At 42.3% G+C, this 18,336-nt stretch overlaps 1 protein-coding gene across 1 annotated transcript in view; it reads left to right on the top strand.

The window, feature by feature from the left end:
- The first annotated feature begins 358 nt into the window (after window positions 1–358).
- The window catches only part of tmem132e (transmembrane protein 132E), a 91,748-nt gene continuing 73,770 nt past the window's right edge, over window positions 359–18,336 (top strand). The window contains exons 1-2 of the mRNA XM_041052480.1: window positions 359–481; window positions 1,126–2,092. Of these exons, the coding sequence (XP_040908414.1) occupies window positions 403–481; window positions 1,126–2,092 (1,046 nt within the window). The 5' untranslated portion in view covers window positions 359–402. The remainder of the gene's footprint in view (window positions 482–1,125; window positions 2,093–18,336) is intronic.

Genomic DNA, 18,336 nt, shown 5'->3' with positions numbered 1-18,336 from the left:
TGTCCTGGAGCCATGCACAGTCTGGGATTGAAAGAGCCGCTGCGTGGGGCTGAACCACTCTCAAACCAGGACCTAAACCACAGGGAATTAGACAAGCACAAGTTCAAGAAACCCGGTGGAACCTTTGTAGCCAGCAGCAAGAACATGACCAAGTGAAGAACTGCCGGAGCATATTGTTGTTTTCTTTTTTTCACCCTCATTTATTCTTCTTTTGCAACACATGACAAAGATTTTCTACAGAGAAACCCAGAAAGAAGACAAACTTCTGTGAAGCGCCTGCTGAGTAACACAACCTATTGAAGAGGCTTTGCTTTGGGGGAATTCAAAAAAGATCCTCTTGATTTTTTTTTTTTTTTTTTCACATTTAAAGGATGAAATTTCAATGACAAAACCATTTGGAATATGGGAGTTTTAATATATGATTTGGACCATGGGGACAGGCAACTATGTTTTTGTGCTCAGCTCTGGGTAATTTTGATAAGTATGTCACATTTATTCTGTTTGTTCTCTGATGATTCTGCCCTGCTTTGATTTCACTGTAGTAGCTGTAGGTGTTGAGCTATGGTGACTTGTTTTCCTCAACAAGTGTAGTATGTTGCATACACTGTTCAAAAAATACAAAGACAAGCTCCTTATTTTATTCTGCGACTTAAAGTTACCCTTATTCCACTTTGTGAGTTTGTCTCTGTCAGTTTTTTTGAGGAGTCTTGTGTGTTTCAGTTCAAGTTGGTTGAAAAGCTCTGATTGAATGTCTTGTTGCCTCCCGGAGCAAGATCACTGACCGTGTACCTTGTTAATGTGAACAGCATGTTTCACTGGATAGCCTCTGCTCTGGATGCTTGACATGTATTGGCCAGTTATCATCTGATTAGTGTGTGTTGACCTTTTCCCCTCTCCCCTCTACGGCTGACTGGGTAGAGCAGACCTCTGTGACTTCCTGCTTATACCTCGTTCATTGTTTGTTTTCATTGACCCCCTCCTCTTTGCATTTCTTTTTGTTTCCCACAAGCTGTAACTTATTTTCTTTCAGTTACAGTTGAAATCAGTGATAAAAGTCAAAGAAGAAATTGTATTTTAAAAAAAAAACAAAAAAAAACTTTTCTCTTCTCCTTTCTCTCTTCACAGCTCTTGCAGGTAAAATCTTCCCAACCAGCTCAGATGCCCTCCTCAGTTCCTCAGCAATGACAGCCAGTCCTTCACCACCCAATGTGTACCTTCCCGCCAACTTTAAAATGTCCAATGCACAACTGGCTTTCTTTCTGCGAGAGGCTCAGATCACAGGACAAACCGTTGGCGGCAGCAGTAAGGGCAGCAGTAGCCCCAGCACCGGACACCCACTGCAGCGATCTGAGAGTTTTGTTGTTTTCCAGACAAAAGACCTCCCTGCCATCAACATAAGCTTTGGGCCTTTTGCCCGAGACCAGGCTCTGTCCAAGGAGTTGCTCCAGCCAACTAGTCCACTGGATATCCCCGGCCAGCTGACAGTCAACTGGAAGGTGCGGGCCTTCATTGTCCAGGCCCGGGTCTTCTCAAACAACCCCACAGTCCAGGTGTTTTTCTACATCGCTGGCCGCGACTGGGATGACTTCAAGGCTCAGGACAAGCTGCCCTGCGTCCGTCTGCATGCCTTCCGGGATGTCCGTGAAATCAAAACCTCCTGCCGCATGAAAGGCAACCTGGCGCAGTGCTTGGCCCAGCTGGATCTACCTCCGTCCTGGTTTAACACCAACGTGGCCCCACTGGGCCGGAGGAAAGGCTCCGGTGATGGGCTCTTGGACGGGCTCACCAGTGAGACCCTCCAGGCTGAGCTCTACTACACACTCCATGAGCCTAATCTGGAGGGGGAGTGCAGTGAGGGTTCAGGGCATAGGGGTGGTGGTGTTTCCAGGGGAGAACCTCTGTCACAGCACCCCCTGCTGCGCATCGGGAGCATCAGCCTGTACCAGGCCAGTCAAGAGCAGCTGCTGGTGGACAAGCAGTTAGACAAAAACATGTTCCTCAGGCTGCCTGAGAAGCCCCTGAAGCCCGGAGAGACCCTCAAAATCTTCCTCTACTTGATGCCCAACTCCACTGTCGAACAGTTCAGCCTCAAGTAAGTCTCCTTTAAAATGCATACTGAAGATATACTCTGTGTGTGTGTGTCGCTGCCAGATTCATGCTGTTTCCCTCCGGTATGTCACATTTAATGTGTTTATAGTCACACATTTACCCTGGGAAAAAAAATATGATCAAACTGTTTACATGCACAGCAGAAGCTCGTTCTGTGAATTTTTCTTTTTTATGTCTACAAGAATTATTGATGAAGAGATAATTTGCCTGCCTCCTGGTAGACCTCAGCCAACATTAGTCATTTGCCATCCTGTCATAAACTACAGTCTTATATCTGTCTTTATAATTATGCTCACACATAATCATCTGTAATTTGTCCAAGGTTTAAGCTTAAGCTAGTAAGACTTAATGTAAACAAAGCTATGCAGCGTGAATGCTGCATCCTGTCCTCAGTGGACAGACATGTAAGAAATATAGGATTTACATGTCCAAATAGCCCACCATTAATGGGACAATTATCACAGCACTGCTTGTCTTCATTACAGTCTTAAAAATAAGCCTCTTCCAAAGCAGCATAATTAGATAAAGGCTTTTTACATAACATCAGAATTAACTGTAGCATTTTATGATAGCGTACGATCATGGTGTGCATGTAATTGTGGCCAATGTTATGTAATTCCAATTCATGCAATAATCTATATTTTGGGCTTTCAAGCACATGAGTTCCAACGCCATTTATGTTCATTTTAGGTCTAGAGAGCCAAATGAGCATGTAATCACATATTTCATCCTTCTCATTCATTTCTCCTTCACTGAGCCAAATGGTGTGCCACCAGTAATTAAAGTCAGGTAGCAGAGGAGGAGAAGACAGGGTTAAAGTGTAGCAGCGCTGTGCGGTTCACCTTTTGAAGTGGTGGCATAACATTGAGAGATTTATTTTTTTCTCTCCGGACAGGATTTTATGAATAATTTCCAGTGAACTGTTGCTCAGAGCGGTTTGCGTTGTAAAGCACGAGGCCTGTGTTTGACGGGGTAATGGCTGTGGATCACATATTGAAATGCTCTGCTGCAGCACACTATGGTATTTCATGCTCTTGCACTTTTACTGCAGCAGAGAACAAACTGAATCCACAATGTGGGAAACAATATTACAACTGATTATTTTTTAGCATCTTTTTCTACACATGTTGCCAGTGTCTATGCAACATACTGCATGTTTCCATCCCAAACCAATAATAGCTGGTGCTCATTATCTAAAAACATATAAATGTTTACAAAAACTCCACGTGTAGTGATATTTCCATCACATATTGTGCATCATGTCACTGAAATCAATTTAAATCTTTTTTTCATGATACTTATTTCTGTTATGATATCTTACATTAACAGTTATTAACTATGAAGTAGCATTTAATGAGCACTTACTGTTTTAAACTGACTCCTATAGAGCTGGGATAGAAGGAACGATTGAATCTGAATACATGTAATTTGTTCCCATGATGCCAATGCATTCTCAATGTTTTCATGTTATTAGCATATAAATAGCAAAAGCCCGTCACGCTAAGATAATAAAACTATATCTGGGTACATACTGTCCATCGAGGAGCGATCAGAACCTTCCAAAGGGTTTTAGTCAGGTTTAAGTCCTTCAGCCTTGTTGATACTGAACCAGGTGGAGCTGAGTACAGGAGCTTTGATTTGCTGCCATGTGTGCGAGGTTCATCTCTACGGCTGACCCCTTTCACATCACTTGGCTCTGGTTTGCGTTGTGTTAGGTGTCATTTTTCTATGTTTCCTCACAACCCTCCCTACCTCATCCATCTTTGCCACTTCTTAATTTCAGCTTTACACTTTTCTCTATTGTTTCAGAGCATTAATACTCCGTTTTGTGTTCTCTGACATTAGAACTGTGTCTCAGAAGCACCATTATGGCTGTTGCGGTAAATAATATTTGCCACTGTTAAATTTCTGAGTTTGACCCTCTGTCTGTGGAAGTGGAGCCGAGACTCAGCTCAGCTCTCTGCACTTCTTTCCTCTCCTTGGTTGTCAACACAATATTCAGGGTTAGAGAATAAATGATTATTTGCAAGCTTGAGGAAAGTAAGCTTTTCTCTGCTCGTAGGCGTGAAGGCAGAAGGAAGAATGGAAACAAGAGAAACCCATTATCAGCGAACTCAGGAATGATGATGAAACGCACTGTAAATATGATTGTTGTAATCTTAACAGAATCTCTAACAGACTTTAATGCTGAGGTTTGTAGAGTATTAATTAAGCCTCAGTAACTCATTAAGCTCCAACTGAAAATTGGCCCGATTTGTCCCTGAAGAAATGGTTTCATTCGCAGTGATCCCTCCTGTTTACTGTAAACTCTTTGACAGGTTTAGACACAAACAGATCAAACATGGTGGCACCTTTTTACACTTTTAAACCAAAATGTTCAAAAACATATAACTGAATAAGTTCCTCAGGTGATTGTCGTGACATTTGATCACACTGTGACGGAACCTGCGCTGTGTTAACACCAGATCGGCCCATTTCTGATTAGCTGATGTCATTTTTTAACCCTACATTTGGTCCAAAATAGAAAGTGTGTGTTCAGCCCAGTGGTGGCGTGTTTTGTTGTAATCAGCCAGATCCTTAGGATAGCTTTAATCTGAAATGAATATATGATTTAATGCTTTGGAGTTGCTGTTTGTCTGTATTTAAAGATATTCTCTCAGTTCTCCTTCCTGTTGCCGGCCCAGAGCGCTAACTGTTCCTTATCAAAGTCCCAACCCTCAGGAATCCCAAGCATTTGTCTTCACACTGTCAGAGCACTCTTTAAGACCCCCCCCTCCCGCCCCAGTAGAATGTATGCTCTAATGTCAGTCATAACGTTACGTCCTATATGACCGTGTTCTCCACTTTCATCTAAAATCTAGACCACAAAATAGTTTTGTTAAATCAGAGAAAAGAGTGTCAAAATGTGGTGTGGCAAAGTTCCAGCGAGGCTTTGTAGAACAGGGGGAAGTCTTTGTCATGTCCCCTGCCTCTTGAAACATTTAGCCAACCATGTTAGCATCCATGCAACACTGCCATTCTTAGGCAGCCTTCCTCTCTGAACCCCTCACAGGGATGGAAATGAGGAGCGATAAAACAGAAGGGTTAAAAAAGAGACGGGGCAGGGAGAAGAAAGCCCAGCCTGGGCCTCCTGAGTGACTTGACTCAGTAGGGTGTGAATTCAATAGTTCTGGAAGCCGACTGTCGACTCGTCCCTGCACATTGAGGAAGGCGATTAAAGATGCAATAAGAAGCGTCTTTAAAGATGAATCAGAAGGCCTCCTCTTTCTCCTCTGGCTCTCCCTTTGCCTCTATCGTTCCCTCCAGTTTTCATCCTCTCACTCATCCAGCTTTGAAGATCTTTGACTTGTTATTGCTGATGATGGCGTGCCAGAAAGATAGAGGCCAGAGCCCGGCCACTTGTGGAATCTGCCCTGGCTTTCCCACGGCCAGAGTGGCACTATCAGAAATGTGCACTGCGTGCCCGTGTGACTGTATGTCATGCAGTAGGATGGGGAGTAGTGGTGTGTCGAATTTAGTTACCACGGCCATACAATAATAATAATATGCACAGCTGTGTTTAATCTTATCTGGCATTCTTTGCTCGTCCTGGTGCACGCTGATATTGGTTTTCTGGATGAGTTTCCTTTGCACTTTAAATGTCATTTAAAAATCTTTTTTTTTTTTTAATCATCTGCAGTATTTTCTGCTCAGCATCACAGATTGATATACAACCACAACTGTGACTCCATCAGTCCCCAGTTCTACTCATTATCCCGTGCTTGATTTTCAGAAAAGAGGGGAAAAAAATACTGTGTTGCATAGGAAGTGGTATTTTACAGGGCGCATTTTTGGTTTGTTTGAAACAGATAGAGAAGAATTACAATTTCAGCAGAGAATTCAGTGTCCAACACAGCACACTAATTGAACGAGAAGTGATCTCAGTACCAAACAGTTGACAGACAAAATTAGTGTCTAGCTAGTGAACACGCTGGAGCATTTAGTAGCTAAAGAACCAGATCATTTTACCAGCACTTGGTGAAGAGTGTTGAATTGGTTAGAAGGCGTCAGTACCTCTACAATTCCATACTATGGTCTCAGATAGAAACACTGGAGCTGCTACAAAGAGAAATCACTACATATCCAAAACATACGTTTCATGTTCCGTCGTCACTCCGATCTGTTTCAGCTCAAACTAAACAAATTCTCCACTAAATGCAAAGCTTTGGCCAGTAAGTTATCCTACCGTGCTTGTGATGTCTACACAGTAATTTCTCATCACTGGGCCTCAGTTGTCTGGATGTATTAATTAAAATCTGTCTCCAGATGTACTTTACACTGTGTGATTAGTCAGTGCCTGCCCGTGCACTGTCAGAAGATTTCTGATTGGCTGGAAGCCCAGCTGGGTCAGCCGGATAAAATCCACAAGGGTAACTGGTCACAGGAAGTCCAACGTGAGGCTTTCTGAGGAGCCTACACACATACAGTGCAGGTTGATAGTGACTGTAATGGCTCAAATGACGCAATAGGTCATTTTAATGAGCTAAAACTGCAGTGCCTGCTGCTTTACAATGTGACAGACCATTAAAAATTTACTGGGTAAAGCACGTGTGTTATCATACCATGTGGCACAACGTGGGCTTTTACCTCTGTATCTAGTATTTGGATCAGTTTGCCATCTGTGAGCACTCGTGCTCACGTTATAGGTGAATCTTTATATCAGCACAAGCCCAGAGGCAAGCCTTAGCTGTTGCTGTTGCTAATGAAATGATCATTATTTTCTCTAGAATTCACCTTGATTTGCCAAAGAGCCGGAGCTGGTAGACAGCCAGAAAAACCGTGTTCACTGGTTTATTCATATGGAGACTTAGTTGCAGAATATCAAAGGCTCGCGTAAGTAGCTTAACCTGAATAAGACTCGAAACAGCAGCGAGGTCACTGCACGCATGTCAACGATGAGCTGCCAATTTAGATGTTGGTGACTCACTGACATCAAGTAAACGCAGCCTTGTTTCGGAAACACATACATGAACCGTATTCATATTATGCTCAGCTGTGTGCACGGTACAAGGCTCTTGGAAACAGTGCAGTGCTCCAGAGCCCTGGGTATGACATGCAGTATTCAAATGCTCTGGCTCCAAATAAAGGCTGGAGGAGAGAAAGCGCGGTGGAAGCCAGGGAGAGTGACCCACATTCAGCAGTAGTGGCTTCATCCCCGGCAGCGAGATGGTTGCTTGCGCCTCGCAGGGAACGCAGCAACTTCCTGACCTCAGCCTCTGCTTCCTGCCAGCTCTGCGCTCTCTCTCTCTCTCCGCTCCGTGTACCACGTCTCATTGTCACTGTCAGCGTCCGCTCTTCTACTCCTGATGCTTTGATGGGAAATGTCAGCACCTCTCGCGTGGCGCGCGCGTACGTTCAGATCATATGACTTGGGAAGTGATGCCTCTGCCACGGGCCGTCTTGTCAGGACACATCGGGTGACACGGAGAAACGCTGTTTATCCGCACTCATCTCTGATAAAAGAGGAAGAGGTCAGCAGAGTCTGGCTTGCCTCAAAGTGCTTCCACTTTCACAATGACAAAATAAAATGGATCCTCTCTATTGGGCCATACTGGACTGCAATACCACTATTGCTTCCTCTACTGCTTCCTTAATTCCTTCCTTTCTTTCTCAACGGTGATCAAGTTATTTGAAGTCAAACAGCGGGGGGTGAGGGGAGTATTTACCTTTGTGAACTTTAATGTGTGCGGATCTCCTCTTAAAGGCCTTTGGCACACCACTAAAAGAGGATGTGAGCCGTATGTGCCAAGATTTTAATGAAATTGGCTGTTTTGAGCTCAAGTTAGTTTTTTTAATGCTTAACGAAAGTTGCATGTGTCAGCTCTCTACACCGGGCGAGGTGCAGATATTTATGCAGGTTTATTCCAGTGCTTGGCTACTGCTAAATTAATTCAGCCCTTTTCCAACCTTGAATAGGCAAGCTGCGTAACTTTGTTTAGGTTATTCTAGTTTACGTATATGCTTGAGAGATTCTTATTTTAGACCCATATCTCTTGAGGGCTTTTTTGGTATGCGCAGCGTGTCGCACAGTGTTTGGTGGGTTTTGACACAAACAGTGACCCGAGCACAACCAATTACGTTAGAAATTCTAGTTCAGCCCAGACTCACAGAGTTCATCTGAGTCAAGCATTCAGCTCTAAACTCATTAGGCATTTACACACACTATATCCACATATTCATCCTTTTTTTTCTGCAATATCAGTACAGACTGTCAGTTTTATTCACTTTTATTAACGTGGTACGCCAGGAGAGTCAGGAGAGTTTAATCAACAGATGGATCACATTCACACCAGGGGACACAAACGTATACACCCTTATCGTGACCAGTGGCTTATACTTAAGCTCTTATTTATTAACCTCTCCAACCCTGCTACACCTACACCTGAACGAGTAGGCTCATTAAACAAACATGTTGTGAAGACAAGCATTGTTCAAAGCCGCCGAAGCATTTTAATGCTCGTAAAGATTCCAGACCAAAGAAACCAAAGCTGAATACTACAATAATGTGTAATAACAACATCTAGAATGTTTAAACTCTCTCTGACAGCATGATGCTCTGTTTTTTTTTTTTTTTTTGCATCATGGATCATGTGATTTTAAAACCAGGGAAACTGCACAATTTTATTCCTATCATCTTTTCCCACTGCTAAGTCTCAGCATGCAGGCATGTTTGTAGTCTAAATTGCTTTCATTAATCCATTTTAACTAATATAATGTAAAATACTACTGAGTGCTGGTCATTCAGGCTCTGTGCTCAGTTCTTTTGCATCAGTTTTAAACACTTTCATCAGAGCTAGTCAAGAGATTAGCGATAAAAACTCTGCAGAAATGGATATCATTATTTTGTCCATTAGACTACATTGGTCTAATGAAAGCTGTAATCTCAGAGCTGCTGTGTGTTCGTGTCAGTGATTGTTGTGGCGCACAAATCTTCACTTCAAACTCATTTCACCATCAACTTCTTTAACATTTTGTTTCCTGATAAGGTTTTTTTTATTAGTGAAGTAGTAGCTTGTTGACAGGCTCATATTCAAAAGTATGTTTGTCTCAAATGGACAAACACAGCCAGACCAGAGGATTTTCTGTTCTTTTCCACTTCTTCTGGTGCAGATCTGAATATTGCCTGTTCCTCCTGCAGAGTGTCAGTTTATAGAGGCAGCCTGAGAGACAAATTGACAAAAGCTCAGAGCTGTTCATTTCCTTGGTCTGCAAGGTAATCAAACAAGCAGTCCTCAGGTATAAAATGTGTGTTTTTCATTTGAATGCACAGGCTCACGTTAAAAAATGTTTTATCTTTGTAAATGAATTTCTTGTGCTCCGAATGAAACTGGTTTTAAATCTTTCGATCGCCAAACGCGTTTGTTCTCTTTCCGAACACATTTCTTTGTTTTTCGTCTGGACAGGTTTATGTTCAGTCTCAGGCTCCCAGAAAAATGTGTTTGGTTGTGTTGCAGCTCGAGTTGTGAAATACTGTGATGTCTCTCTAGGAATGGAGATGTGTTTTATTTGCTGGTCTTTACTGCAGTTTCACAGCAGACTGTATTTATGCCTGTAGTTTAGCTTATGTCGCATTTAACATTTTTGTCTGTGAGACTTGTTTGTATATTATTAAAAAGTCCTGATGATAGTGACAGACAGTAGATGACAATAAAGGGAAAGTCATGCTCCTATGAGAGCATCTTAGCTGTAATGCACCATAAGAACATATGGTATGCTGTTACTTACTAATGGTCACGGCTGCATAGTTATGTTTCCAAGGCTGGGTCAGTACAAATGAGATGAAAAACTAATATACATTGTGTCTGCTATTAATGTGTCTAATGTACATTAATCCTGATAACCTCAGAGAGGATATTTGTTCTAAAGGTCTATCGCACCACATCTAAATAATTTGTTTGACATTTTGACAAATTAAAGTCTTTATCTGATCAGAGGGTTCATTTAAACTGACATTCTAAGCAGATTAAGATTCAGCTGGGATCAAAATGTTGTTTACTAACAGTTAAATAAAATGTGTGCATTGCTGTGATATGATCTGAAGAAACAGCTGATATAAATACATTTGGGGCAGCGCTGAATCTTCTCCGGGTTGTCACTCGTGCCAACGCCCCCCCCTCCAGAGCAACTCAACCAGAAAGTCAGAGGAAAATTTAGAAAAACATTCCAGTATCAGCAGATTTTTGTTTACTTGGCTTCGTTCTGTGGTCGTGACGCCATTATTAGAAACAGCAAATGAAAAATAGGATTCATGGCAGAGTAGCAGGGCAGATACCGCAATATGAATGCTCGTGTCAAGTTCACCAGAAAACGCATCTGGAGCAACTCTCTGTGGGCAGATGAGTCAAATGATTAACTTTTTAAAACAGCAAAATGAGCACTTAATACAAATGTCCCTGATTAACCGCGGGTCTGCGTGAAGAGTGGACCAAATTACCTCACACATCTGTGAGAGACTGATTAATTCATCAAGAACTGTTTGGCTGCAGACGCTTCTTCTGACTGTGCTGTAATCAGTTATAGGAATGAAGTGTTGCTTTTTTTACACGGCTAAAATGGGTGTTGCATAACTTTATTCAGGATATAAATGAGTGACAGAGTGTGTTCGCTGTGTTGCTTTTCATCGAAAAGCAGATTTCAGCTCGTGATTGGATGACATTCACTGAGGGAGATACAATAATGTGGAAAATTCAGACGAGGGGAATATGTGTAGGTTGATAGGCATCTGCCCCAAGAGGTTATCACATTTCTCTGTCAGCATCACATTTCTGTCCTCCTCCCTCCTCCAACACACATAACCTCATGTGGTTATCCTCAAAACCTTTGGGGGGGGGGGGGGGGGGCGGTTTAGGGGACAGAACTAAGATAAGCCATATTTTCCACTGCAGGCAGCCTCCATTTACCTGTCCCTCCCTCTTTCATGTTGTCACAGACAGAAATTGGTCAGGTTTTATTACTATCTTTTCCTCCCTCGCCCTTTCTTTCTTTCTTTCTTTCTTTTTTTTTTTTTATGATGCCTGCCAAGAGATTTGCCGAGCCAATCCGTAGTAATAGACACGGCTCTACCCAGCGTGAAGGATTGTACTGCCCAGTAGGCTGCAGTTTCAAAGGAGGCAGTGGTGTGAAGAAGTTGCATCTTTCCACCACAACTGATTTTGATTTTAATGATGCACTCTCTGCCTTGAGTGAGTGTTCTTTGCAGTTGTTATTTGCAAAGCTGAACATCAAATCCTTTTCACAAAGATCAAGAGATGCACCGTTTACTGCTGTCCTCAGAGCAGGACTCTTTAGGTCGTATACGGTTGGATTGAAGTCTTGGGACATATAGTAATTGTGGGTTCTTTGACAAGGAGAACGAAGGTTCAGCACCTTTCAGAAAAAAAGGTTTTGCTTTCTATTGATCTAGAAAGAACAAAAGTTCCCTGGGTGTTTTTTGTACGTTTTAGGCTGTTAAGATGTTAACATTGACCATTTGCGGTGCCATTCGTTGTCACTGCCTTGTACTCACTGTAAACACTGGACAGTTGGAAGTCACAACACAGTTTAGAGGGAGGAGGGAAACAGACGTCAGTCATAAGGGTGTATTCATGATGGCCCATTGAGGACAGAGCAGTGCTGTTCCGTACTGATATAAATGCACCTTGGCAGCATTTCTCTGCCTTTTACACAGCATAATGAGAGTAATGGTAAATGAATAATGGGCGAGATAATGCATTGAGAGCACATGGAAAAGTAGCTAATGTCAATGGAAGAAACTCAGATAAAGACATGATTGGGTTAATGCATATTCATAAAACATGGCAGCCATCCAGGACAGCTTATCTAATAATTGTGAATGCATGAGCTGATTTTCTTCCTTCGGGTGGCTCAGTCTGCACGACGTGCCTCATCACGTTTTTACTCTTACCACGTTTCCATTTTGAAACAGAGCAGTATCCATTCTAGCATCTGCACTGATGCACTCCAGTGGCAGAGAGCTTTTAGCCCAATGTATGCTGCTCCTTGCTTGCCTATATAATGTATTGTTAAAGTGTTTTGGCATACAATCACACAAGTGGTCATGCTGCCTGAAATTAAATTATAATTTCCCATCTTGCTGAAGGACAGTAGCTTGTTTTTTGCTTCCATTTCTTAGAACTGAAGCAGCAACACAACTTTTTGCCCGGTGGAATTTGGCGTCAAGTTGTGTTTCGGCCCAGAAACCTCAAAGTCCAGTTGGCACGTAGACACTTGGACCCACACTGGGTCTTTTTAAGGAGAATTTTAAATGAAGTTCTACAGTAATTATCTCGAATCTGACGGTGACACGGCAACCTTCGGCTGGCCGGCACGCTGCTGGACTTCACCCATCACATCTACAACATTTCCCCGCGGAGCTAACCTGCTGCAATGAGGATGAACTAACCTTCGCTGCAGGAGCTGTGGGCTGTAGTGCTGCACTGATATTACCATATATCTTATCTGATGGTCATGTGCACACATTGGCATGCACATACATAGCTGTTGTTTTTTCACTCTCATAGTTACAAGTGGACAGACCTGCACAGACAGTTTCATAGTGAAGGTTGTGGAGTGGTACCATTAGCTCCAAAATTAGCTGTTCCCCCCCGTGTGCTCATTACTTTAGATTTCAAATGATGCATTGATCTGCTGGGCATTGACCCTTTTATCACGTCGTTCACTTGACAACCTGGAAACCCCAATTAAATTTGCACAATTCAAACTATGTTAAAAGTTTTACTTGTAACTTCCACCAGAATATATCAGTAGAAGCAAACACCAAGTAATTCTGCAAATCAAGGTTTTTTTTTTGGTCTCTAAATATTCATGACCTCTGCAGTTTGAAAGTTGGATTATAGGGTCATAAACGGTAATGAAAATTTCACAATATGCATTTTTCCAAAGATTTACTGCTTGTTTTTAGTTGCTTTTTTTTTGACAGTGAACTGTTAAGTCAGACAAGAAAACTGTATACTGCAGCAGAGAGTGTTGAAGGGAGCCCAGAGGGAGTCACACCGTGTGGTGCTTTTGGCTCCTGGCTGTTGCTACTTTATCTCTTTAACAATGTTGGGGTGATGTCTAACAACTGAAAATTGCATTTATATGTGGTCAGAATTATTTGCAAGAGCAGTTTTATAGCTTTCTAAGGCTGCATGCAGGAGGAGTGACTGTGTCCCCCCCCTCCCCCCCAGCTCTTCATTCCACGTGTGAAACCTTTTTTTCTTTCATCTAATTTCTTTATTCTTCTCAGGGGAGTAGTGGGACCCAGAGTGGAGGTTCCCACTGCTGGAAGGTTGTTACGTTGGGCTGATTTAAATTAGAATCGTTCTGAGCACACATCTCAAATACTGATGCCTCCCAGCAAACTAGGACAGATTTGTTATGGCCATTTGCTATGCCCTCCCATGCTCTTTAATGGCTGTTTAGCACTCCAGCCTCACAGCTCTGCACTGAGTCATGAACCCTCGCGTTTATTTTTTCTTTCTTTTACGTCTTAAATAAAGTGGGCAGTGCATCATTTGGTGCAATCATTTGGTAGATTTGGTAGCATGAATGGAACAGCCCAACTGAAATGGGCACATATGAAACTTTCCTTTGTGAGGAAGTCTGTAGGAAGTGGATTGGTAACATATGCGAGACGTATAATTCTCCTTGGTGGTGAGGTTTGTTTATTCCTCTGCGGGAAGTGTTTTGTTTAAGAAAGCAATTCTTCATGTTGTGGCACTAGAAAGCATCGTGCAGCAAAGGGACCACAAGAGACTGAGAAGTGTTGTTATTTCAGGATCAGACTTGAAGGCTGCCTCTTCTCTAATTTTTTGTGGTTCTTAACGGGAAATTCACAATCTTGTTTTCATAGTTCACTTAACTGATTCACTGCTAGATGCTTAAAAACAGAGCAACAACAGAGGCCAGCGGGCAAAGAACAAGGTCAGATCGGTGGTCAGAAGATTATTTTGCACATTGACTCCCTGGTTCGTCTTTTCCCACAGTCTCAGGCTGAAACCCTGTTTAAGATAATATGGCTAAAGTCATAATCACCACCACTGAAATTACCGCATACGGCTGCATGTTCTGCTTCGGTTGTGTGGAAAGTTTCCTTCATAAACATGCGGAGCTTCGAGTTCTAAGGACAGGTAAATCAGTGAATACGACGAATTCAAACTAAATCGCTTCTCTGAATAAATCCGTTCATTCCACTGGGTCTTGCATGAGCATCGCGGTTTCTTTTTATGGTGGCCTGTCGCCCTACAGATCACATACAGTACATTACTTACATAGACCTTAATTTTCTGTCCTTCATTAGCCACGAGTGGTGTGGAATAAAGTTGCTATATGAAGTTTCAGCTACTTAGTATTTGTATTGACTCCAGTTAATTACCTCTCCATCAAGATTTCCTCCATTAGCTCTCTACCCACACACAAAGAAACAGTTAAGGACAACAATAATCACTGAGCATTACAGCCCACAGGGTGGAGGCTATTTGAAATGAATTTCACACCCACCCAAGGAACTTGAAAGGTTATTGCATATATAAGGCAATTTAGTCAGTGACATACATTTTTTTTCCCCCTGGATGTTTTAAAACAAATAAGGGCATACTCAGTGAACCACTTGAATACGCACTCTGCTTGTTATCATGAATGCACCGTATAAATTAAGCCAGAGTGGGTGAGATGTTTGACCATTTATGTGTATCCTTTGCTAATAGGGTCTAATGTCCCAAGTGTCTTCTGAGTATCTGTATTTTAAGATGATTATTATACCATGGCCATGGAAAATACCAGTCTCTGGTAGGCTGTCTGGCATCAGAATAGTGTTAAAATAATATATGTGGACACCTCAGGTATGGTTCTCATGAGTGAATGCTGTAAATGCTGTTCTGAGTAATTGTTTGAGCTGATACACAGCAGTTTATGTTGCCAGTTAACTCTTACTGGTGAATAAAACCGATCTAATGGTTAAACTGACTGCAAACACACTTAAAAACAAAGAGATAGTGAAATGGGAAAGTTGTCTCTTCTGGACCCCACTGTATGTTAACAGCACCTGTACTCTGACTCTGGACACATATATTGATTTTCAACATTTCGTTATTGATGGAAAATCTTTGTAATGACAGTAACTATGATATATATGATATATAAATCCCTCTGGGGAAACACCCCTCTGTCACGATCCCCTGCCACCTCCATCGACTCCGCTCCAGCCCCCTCACACGTCCATCTTGACATGTGATTTGTCATTCACTCATACAGTAGCTGCCACTGCCTTGGAAGGCTGATAGCTTAACCCTATTTGCATCAACCCTTTAATCCTTTGACATCCAGGTTTGGAAATCAGACAAAGTCGTATTTATTGCAGTGCAAAATCCTTTTGACATGAAAATCATCCATGTGGTGAAAGGGCGACTGATACTCCTGCTTCAGTAAAGGTATTTTTAGCGAGGTTTGCTGTGTAAGTGCGACAGCATGATAGAGTCAAAAAAAAAAAAAAAGAGTATTACAGCACACAGCGGGTGGAATCAGATCAGCAATTTTTTACTATGCTATATGTTTTACCATACAGTAGCTGTAGACTGGAAAGAAGTAAATGCACGGCGGCGGCCTGTTGGAATACAGGAAAGAAAGAAAATCAAAATAAAGTGTATCAACCAAAAACATCTTGTTCACAGCTGTAAAAGCTCCAAGTGAAAGTGAAACCCCATATTATATCAAGCACAGGCCGTCAGCGTTAATATTTCAACAGCTGTAACTCTCTGCTGTATGTTGTGTTGTGTTGTGTGTTATGTTATGTTATGCGCAGTGTTAACGCCTCTCAGCCTGAGTCATCCTAATGTTTTAGAGTTATTTTCCGTGCCTGGAAATAGATTTAATTTCATTTCATTTGCTTACAATATTTATCTGCTTAAACATACAGCCTATATTTAGAAACCGTACTGTTTCTAATGTTTTCCAGTGTGAATGTGTAAAATACCACAGTAATTCCATACAGATAATTTATCATATGATCACACAAAGAGCGGGACACTTTGCGTTTCTGTTGTTAGATGTGGGATTGTAAATCCAGAAAACACATTGCCTTCAAATCAAATCAGGATTTACCATTCTTTTATAAAACACTGTTACCAGGCAACAAGCCTAACTCAGCAAGGTGTCTGAAAGCGTTTGTTCACAATATTAGCACTTCATTTACTTAAGGAAATTGCTACATGTCACCAGAAGGGGGGTTAATTATTCTCTCCCGCTGAAACCTGAGATAGACAGAGGCATTGAAATTGAATTCATAGCGAGTGATGGAGAATTGTTTGGCTCCAGCTCATGTGCTCTTTCACAGCCACAGTGAATGGCTCATGTAGTAGTTCAGCTCCCACTGCCCAGATCATCACAGAGCCCCTTTGTGCACGAAATGCCATTTTGGTGCTCATCTGCTGTCACAACTGAGTATTTAGAAACATGATCCGTGCCACCAAAGTGTCCTCTGATGTGAAATAGCCTGAGGAACGACTCAGCGCTTCGTCTGTCTAAAGACAAAGTGCAAAGGCTGCATCATCTGTTACTCTGACTGAAGCACTCTTAAGTACACAGCATGTGCATTAACTTGTTAAGCAGCATCAATGCACCCCTTATCATTTGCTGCAGTTAATTGAAGCCTAATGAAACCAGCAGACCAAAGTGGCAGCAGGGACGATGCAGAGGCAGCTTGGCCCTCAAACACCCTTTTTTTTTTTCTGTCTCTCACTTTCAATGTCCCTCCCTATCTGTCCCCAACCAAGCAGGCGCTTCGCTCTGCTATCTTAGTCCACGTCGGAGAGCTCGGTGTGGGAGAGCGAGCCAATTGGAAGTGACAACAGGTCCCTAACACCCTCTCTCCCCACCTCTTGGTGTCGTGGCTGTTGTGTGCTCCGTCCCTCGGGGGCCCGGCATAATCTGGTGTGGAGGAAGGCGAGGGGAATAGTTTGTGTTTACAGAGCTCAAACACCTGGGCCCAGTGTGTCTGCCGCCGATCATTTTTACACCGGGCAACATTTTTATGTGGAAACACACTCGTCAGCCAAAGTGGGACACGCAGTCGGACAGATGAAACACAGCAGCAGCAGCATCACTTCTCTGCTCATTAAGAAAGTGTAGGTTTACCAAACGTTTTATTATTTCACTTTGAATTGATCCATCACATTGACTTTGTGTCCAGTTAAAATCAGCTTGTTAGTTTGCCTGCTGTAGTATCAGCTAACTATCACTGACTTCTTTTAAGCGCATCTGATTTCATGGACTAATGTACACACTCGTGTTTAGAAGCAAGTCATTAGTCACAAACCGCTGCGCGTAAACACTGTCTATCATTGCTTTGCTTTGGATACTAACCAAAATCTAAAACTGTCTGTAGCGCTGACGTCTTTACTCATTCTTTAATCAGATATTTACTCATTTAAACGACCCTTTTGTCAATTTCAGATTGTGTTTTATGCAGGTGAAGTACGACTGCATGTGTTTGGACTCCCCTTTGTTAAAATCTTTTTTTTAACTTAGGTATTGTATTGACACTGGTATTGAGCTCTTTCAAACAGTACCTATCCCTCGCTCTGCAGAGCCGTGTAGCTGACTGCTGCTGCTGCAGGGGCCACGTGTGAGTTTAAAACTCTACACTGGATCATATATGGAGCTGAAGCATTGCATTACACTGACCCCTGTGTTGTTTTGTGGTATATCGATTTCCTGTTGATATATTTTAAGCAGGTCTACAACTCTTTATTTAGGCAGCAAATGTAAAGTTTTGCACAGCAGAGCACGTTCCCAAACGTATCATCTATTTAATTAAGCATTCAACAACAGTTCTTTAACACTGGTGCACTGCTGCAGACAACGGTAGAGCACAAAATGTCATTTTGTCATTTTATCACTACTGAAGTCTCAGCTAAAAATAGCCTTACCTTTTCAGTAAACCACAGCGCTACATAACCTTTTCATGTAGTCAGGAGAGCAGCATACCGTCACAGCCCTTTCATGCGTTAAAATGCTGGTAGCCGTGTGTTGCATTACTGTACTATCATTCACGGCACAGAGCACCTCAGACATAAGTGTCCAGGTGAACAATGAGTGCACTCGTATTGGTGCCATATGTGGAGTGTGGCTCCCTGCCAGGAAACTAGGCATCCAGTTTTATCTTTAGCTTCCTTCACCTCAGCTGCGCTT

Source organism: Toxotes jaculatrix, chromosome 12 (genome assembly GCF_017976425.1).
Source record: "Toxotes jaculatrix isolate fToxJac2 chromosome 12, fToxJac2.pri, whole genome shotgun sequence".
In the NCBI taxonomy this organism is placed as follows: domain Eukaryota; kingdom Metazoa; phylum Chordata; class Actinopteri; family Toxotidae; genus Toxotes; species Toxotes jaculatrix.
Note: the sequence above shows the minus strand (reverse complement) of the source record. Positions and strands in the feature narration are given on the sequence as shown.